This window comes from Phocoena sinus, chromosome 3 (genome assembly GCF_008692025.1).
Source record: "Phocoena sinus isolate mPhoSin1 chromosome 3, mPhoSin1.pri, whole genome shotgun sequence".
Classification (NCBI taxonomy): domain Eukaryota; kingdom Metazoa; phylum Chordata; class Mammalia; order Artiodactyla; family Phocoenidae; genus Phocoena; species Phocoena sinus.
In genome coordinates, this window is record NC_045765.1 from 11,945,777 (window position 1) to 11,952,204 (window position 6,428).

The 6,428-nt window shown below is 54.9% G+C and overlaps 1 protein-coding gene across 7 annotated transcripts in view; it reads right to left on the reverse strand.

Moving 5' to 3' along the window:
* The window catches only part of MAST3 (microtubule associated serine/threonine kinase 3), a 37,862-nt gene extending 32,246 nt beyond the window's left edge, over positions 1-5,616 (reverse strand). For 4 of the 7 annotated variants that reach the window (XM_032625648.1, XM_032625645.1, XM_032625646.1 and 1 more), the window contains exon 1: positions 5,527-5,580. In XM_032625648.1, coding sequence (XP_032481539.1) covers positions 5,527-5,565 — 39 coding nt within the window. In that variant the 5' untranslated portion in view covers positions 5,566-5,580. Of the gene's footprint in view, positions 1-5,526 lie in introns of all 7 variants that reach the window. The other 3 variants (XM_032625655.1, XM_032625652.1, XM_032625653.1) reach the window with 2 other exon arrangements.
* Between the last annotated feature and the right edge of the window lie 812 nt (positions 5,617-6,428).

Sequence of the window (6,428 nt, forward strand, 5' to 3'; positions counted from 1 at the left end):
TCCAACCAATGCCTCTTTTCTGCTCACCCCACACGTTGGGCTCAGCCCTGCCTCAGGGCCTTTGCACCAACTGTATCTTCTGCCAGGACCACTTTCCCTCCCTTCTGGTGCTTGTTAATTGAAGCTCGTCCTTCAGGCTTCAGCTCAAGTGTCCCTTCCTCTAGGAAGCCCTTTCAGATTCCCAATCTACCTCCCTTCTCAGCTCCCCTACTTACATTTTTTTAAAGTCATTATTCAAAATAAATTAGTTATATTTACAAAGAAGTATGTCAGTAGTGGCTAAATACTAATAATCTATTGAGAAAAGGGAGATTCCTTAGTCATCCTCACCCTGTCCCCTCCCAGATCTGAAAGCCATTCCCCGCTCACCTTCTGCAGAATCTATGCAGGTTTGGGTCCTGGTCATTTGTGGGGGCTGGGCACACTGACCAGTGACTCCCTATTGAAGACTCTTTTAGAGCTCAGCAAGCCGATCTGCACCAACCCTGGGTGTCCTCACCATATATAGGGCAGAAAGCCCTGTGCTTGGGTTCCACTGTGACCCCAGAGTCCACCCTCAAATATGGCTTGCCCAAGAGGGCTTTTTAATTCTCAAAAGGCTGTGTGGCACAAGTTTAGAATCTGAGGACACCCAGACCTGGGTCCAGATCTATCATCTGTTCTTTCCTGGCCATGGAACCTTGAGCCAAGTGACTGGTACTACCTGTGCTTTGGTTTCCCCATCTGTAATTTGGAGATAATGTAAGAGGGTTCTGGGGTAAAAATGATCAGAAATTATTGTTGTGTTACTGTTGAGCTCAGCAAGGGCCTTCGCAGACTATCGCAATACTTGCTAAATTTTACGCACATTTACTGAGCCGCTACTACGCATCAGGAGCAGAAGCCTTTTTACAGGCGGGGAAACTGAGGCGCGGAGGGCAGCATCTGCCCACATCTCTCGACGGAGGTAGGGCCGGGAATCCAGGTCTCTGGACACCACACACACCCACACACACACACCCACCCCCCCCCCCCCCCCCACACACACACACACTGGGGCGGTTGCGCTGAGGATGCAGGACTATTTTTACCTCGGTGGGCTCAGGGCTGCCCACATCCAGAGTTGGGCGTTCGTCATGGCAACCAATGATGTCATCAGCCCCCGCAGCCAATTGGAGGGGGCCGGAAGCTGCTGGGCTCGGGATGACAGGGCTGGGAGGGGTTAACAGGGTCTCCAGGCAGGGGAAGAGGAGGATGTGCGGGGGTGGGGCGTCGCCCTGAGGCTGGACCCCGGCTACCTTGAGCTCAGAAAATCAAGTCAGAGCCCTTCAAGGTGGGAGAAGGCTCACCTGCCACCCTGAGGTCCCCTTGTTTGCTTGAATACCTCTGGGGACGGAGAGCTCACTATCATTCTGTGCAAACGTTCGTGGACCCACCACCGCCACCACCACCATTAGGGTCTCCTTCGGCCCCCTCCGGTTGTTATGAGATCTCATACCAGTTTCCTCCTCCCCTACTAACCCGCAAAACAGTGAGGAGCTGGGATCTGAACTCAGGGGTTCTTGCTGTGTCCACACATGCCACCCCCCCACACACCCCATCCCAGCCATTTCCTTCCAAAACACGGACAGTCCTGTGTTCCCAGTCTGGCTCCCTAATCTGGTCTGTGTGATCCCCGACAAACGACTTCACCCGTCTGTGCCTCAGTTTCCTCCTTTGGAAAATGGTCCAGTTACATAGGGCCCTGGGAGGAATCAAGTAGCAGGCTCAGGGCCTGGCACTGGGGGAAGCTTTGATCAATCAGAGCCCACACAATGATTTTGTGAGGTTAATAACTACCAATTCAACCACAAATTTTAATTTACTTCCAAAATACAAAAAGATGTGAAGTGGCACAGAGAGGTGAGGGACAGTCAGCAGCCCCCCTACAAAGGCTCAGTGGAACGCTGGGCCCACATGGAACTCTCCCGGCACCACCCCCGGACCCTCTGCTCCCTGCGCCATCTGCTTCTGCCTTCAGCCCCCTCTTTGCCAGCTGTTCCTCAGCGAGTGGCTCCCGCCTAGGAAGGGGGTGGGGGTGGGGGTGGGGTGGGGGTGGGGGTGGTCTAACCCCCCAGAACTGCCCTTTAAAGATAATATTTATGGCATCTTCTTCTGGGCTTGACTGGGCTGGGAGATGCTGCCTCCTCACCAGAAGCCTCAGCTCCACCCTGAGGAGCCCACATTCTGAAGGGGACAGGGTAGGGCATGGACACCCCCATACTGGAGGCATCAGTAGGGATCCAGAGGAAGAGAAGGGGCTGGAGGGAGAGGGGAGCCAAAAGAGTTCCAGGAGGAGGGCTTCAGGCTGGGCTAGCAGGCTAGTGGGAAACAGTAGGGTGGAGGTGGGACTCAGCCCAGTGGGCACCAAGTCTCATCGGAAGTTGGCAGCTGGAGCGAAGAGAGAGAGGTCAGCAGGGACCACATGGCACCAGCCGGAGGGCTTCCTGGAGGAGGAGAATAGTTGGAACTGGGCCGTGAGGATGCCAGATGGACCTTCCAGGGAGCTTCCCCAGCAGCAGGAGAGACAAAGTCCAGACACAGACTGGACACCTTCTCTGTCCCTGGATGCTCTCTTTGGGGATCTGCTTTTAAAATTCTGTCGTTTGTTAAGCAAAGGGCAAAGTGGGAGATGATGAAAAAAATGATAAAATAATAGTGGTAGTAGTCCTAGTAATAACAGCTTACGTTAACTGGCGCCTACAAATGCTACACAGAAGACTGAGCTTAACCCAAACCAGAAGGGCCAGTCTCCACCTCTTCCCCTTACCCACAGCCAATGCAAACTGGTGGTCCACAGGCCAAGCCAGGTCCTGTTTACAACCTCCTAGTACTCAGTCAACCGCATGCCCTGCATTGCCACAGTCAGATTGGCCAGGATACCCCCAGCTATTGTCTGGACTGGCCAATCGGCACCTGACTTCCTCAAGCTTTTATGAATTGACTCTTTGACCTTTGGCAAGGATCACCCTCCAGGGTATCTGATTGGCTCTGACCTGATCGGCTGGGGGCGCTCTGGGCTCCAATTAAAGGAGTGTGTGACTGATGCCCCAAACCAAGGCCCTCAACATCTTTGCACCCTCAAGTGCCAGACCACTTAGAATTCCAACTCCCTGACTTCCTGGGTGTTATTTTCCTTCTCTGAGCCTCAGTTTCCCCTGGTGAAAAATAAGGCTAATAATCTCTTGGGCTGTTGGAGAACTAAATGCAGGTACAGTGCTTAGCATTTGTAGATGCCCCTTAATGTGAGCAGTTATTTACACTTCTACTGTTATTTTAAAAATTATTTTCATGTGTCTCCTACTTGGTCCTTTACTCTAGATGCCTTCCTGGTTTCTGGCCCCCTTTTTGGCCCCCACCTGCTCCAGAGGAGTCTTTCAAAGCGCTCAGATCTGACATGACCTCCCCTGTTCCATCACCTTCCATAGCTCCCAATCACCCTAGGAAGAAAGTCTAACCTCTTCAAAATCGGCACTGGAAGCCCTGGAAGCAGATGGTCCCATCTCACATGCCCAGTTCTAGCGCTAAGAAATGGCTTCTAGCTTCCCCATAAACACATATGGTTGCATACCTCTGGGCATTTGCACGTGCCGTTCCCTCTGTCCAGAATGCCCTCACTCAACTGGGCAAACCCTACTTGCCCCTCCGCCTCCTTGGATGGAGGCCTGCCAGTGTGGGGTTGGGCTGCAGGGAGAGCCAGATCTGCCTGGGTTCAAATCCTCTGTCGCCTTACACACTGTGACACCTGGACAGAGGCTATGATTCTATGAGCCTCAGTCTTCCCATTTGTAACATGGGACTCGTCATCAGGGAATGGGTGCCTCTTCCCCATGGAACAGCAACCCCCCCGTTTCTGACGTCAGCTGCACCCCCCATTCGCCTACCCGAAGGCGGTTTCTCTATTTTAAGAGGCTGCAGGCAGGGCTCAATTCTATCTGGGGCTCCGGGCGGGGCTTGTTTCCCCACAACACCCCACTGCAAACCAGTCCTGCTGCACCCCCTCCTCTATGCTCAGGCCCCCGACTCCTGCCTCTGGCAACGGCCCCTCCCCCCGCCCCCCGCATGTCCTCAGGGTCTCTGCCTTGCAGCTCTACCCACACCCTCCCCGACTCCCAACCGAAACACATGTGGCTCTTCCTTCACCTCCCAACAAGTTCGCAGTTCCGCAGCCGGGGTTCAAGGCCTGCCTTTCCCCTCCCTCCTCGGCCTCAGTGCCCACCTCCCCACCCCATCCCCTACTTTCTAGCTTCTCTGAGCCTCATTCATTTCCCCAAACACCTACTCCCTGCCCTGCCACCAGTGGCTGCTTCCTCTGTCCCAAGGCCACCCAGCAACCCTCGGTTCAGCCGCCTTCTCCAGGGGTGCCTGAGCGTGCCCCATCGCAGCTGACACCTGTGCGGGGTCACTGCTGCTCAGGCATTCGTCTCCCCCAACAGGCTGGGAGATCCAGGAGGGCGGTTCCAGGGGTGAACCCCCCCATCCCCCGCCTCTCCAGGGGGACGGGGGTGGGGTGGGACGGGGGACTACAGCAGGCACTCAATAAACGTTTGTTGGGTAAATGATGAATCCCGGGTTCCCCCACTTGCAACTGGTGGCTTCTTACGGGTGTGGTCTAAGCCCCAGAGGGAAACGGCTAGATTGTCTAAATTCCCACTGGATGGATGGGGACACTGAGGTCCAGAGAGGTCAAGGAAGTTGCCGCCGCGGGGTCACGTGCGTTAGAATGTCAGCCTCCCCTAGGTCTGATGCCTTTTTTGCTTATCTCCTGGTGGCGCTGCCTCCCGAACAAAAACCGGGGGCCAGTGGTCAGAAAAGGAGGGCCCTTCTAATGAATGGGGAAACTGAGGTCGGGAGACCCAAGAGTGCCTCCCAACGCCTCAGCCTCCCCACCCCCACCCAGGCCACAGAGCTAGCTGGCAGTGGCTTGTGCACCTGAGAGCTGGTTAAGGTCGCTGGACTGAATCCCTGCTGTGCGACCTGGGGTTTGTGACTTTCCCAGACTCCAGCCTCAGTTTCCTGATCTGACGAAAGGGCGGACTGACATCCCCAGCCTCCCCAGCTTGCCTTAGGGGTGAGCTGAGGCAGGGCTGCGGTGGCGCTGCGAAGGCACGAGTCATGTATTAATACACATTAATTAATATTAATATAGCACTAGTAAAAGTATTGACACAACGAGATGAACTTATGGTGAGCGCTCAAAGGCTGTCGCTGCTCATATGATTAGAGCTGCTGGTGGAGAGGTCGAAACCTCAGCCCCTTTCTCCCACGGAGCCTCAGTTTCTCCATATGTCAAATGGACATACCCTCTTCCCAACAGGCGAAAAGCACTTTGAGATGCGGGTGGACAAGTGGGAGTCTCCGGAGCGCGCACCTCCCTCCGCCTCAGTTTCCCCTGGTCCGCCAAAGCCCCGAGCCCGGCACCCAAGCAGGTTCGCCAAAGCCCCGACCCCGGCACCCAAGCAGGTTCACTCCGCCTGCGCCCTCTGCCCGCCCGCGCAGGGGCCTCACCTGGAGCCCACGGCGCCGCAGGAGGCTCGGCTCGTCCATCGCCGGCTAGTCCGCAATGCTCGCTTGCGCCCTGCCCCGTCTCAGTCTGCCAGGCCCCGCCACACCCTGCCGTTGGCCAAAGCGGTCAGCTGACGAGGCCTGACCCCGCCCCTCTCCGAGAGCTGGTCTCGAAAGGCCCGCCCCCTTCGAGCGAGCCTGCCCCGCCCTTTCAGGCCCCGCCCCACCCCCCAGAGCCTAGAAGTAAACATTTTTCAATGAATCTTCCTAGAAGGGAGAGTTATCCCCATTTTGCAAATGAGGAAACTGAGGCTCAGAAAAGTTAATCCATGTTCCCCGCCCCGGGGGGGCACACAACAAGGGTGAGGCGAGTGGGGCACTCACGTCTGTGCAAAATTTAAGAAGCGCCCACAAAAAACGTCAGTAATGAAGATACACAACATTTTAATACAATAGTTTAACAAATCGAAACGAATACAAAAATGCATGATGAGCTAGACATGAACATTTTAAATAAAAACAGGATCAGACTCTGCCCTTGCACGACCCTGCCTGCTTGCCTCACTCCAAGCCTGGCCCTTGTCCCAATAAAACTTTATTTACAAGAATAGGTGGCCACTGTAGTTACCAGTTTCTTTTTTGAGGATGGCTGCCTTTGCCGAGCGCCAATTGGGCACCCGACTAAGTGCCTCATGAGGACCTCCTCTCACAGGTATCTGATGATAATTGTTCAGCCTGACTTTGCAGAAGGGAAAGGGAGGCTGGGAAAAGTCCAAGGTCCCAAGGTGGCACCCATATTCTCTCTTTCACTAGGACTCCCACTGTCTCTGCAGCTGCAGGGTCCCTTGGTTACCAACTGTTCGAGCTGGACATTAGAGTATGTTCTCAGATTGGAGGGAACCCTA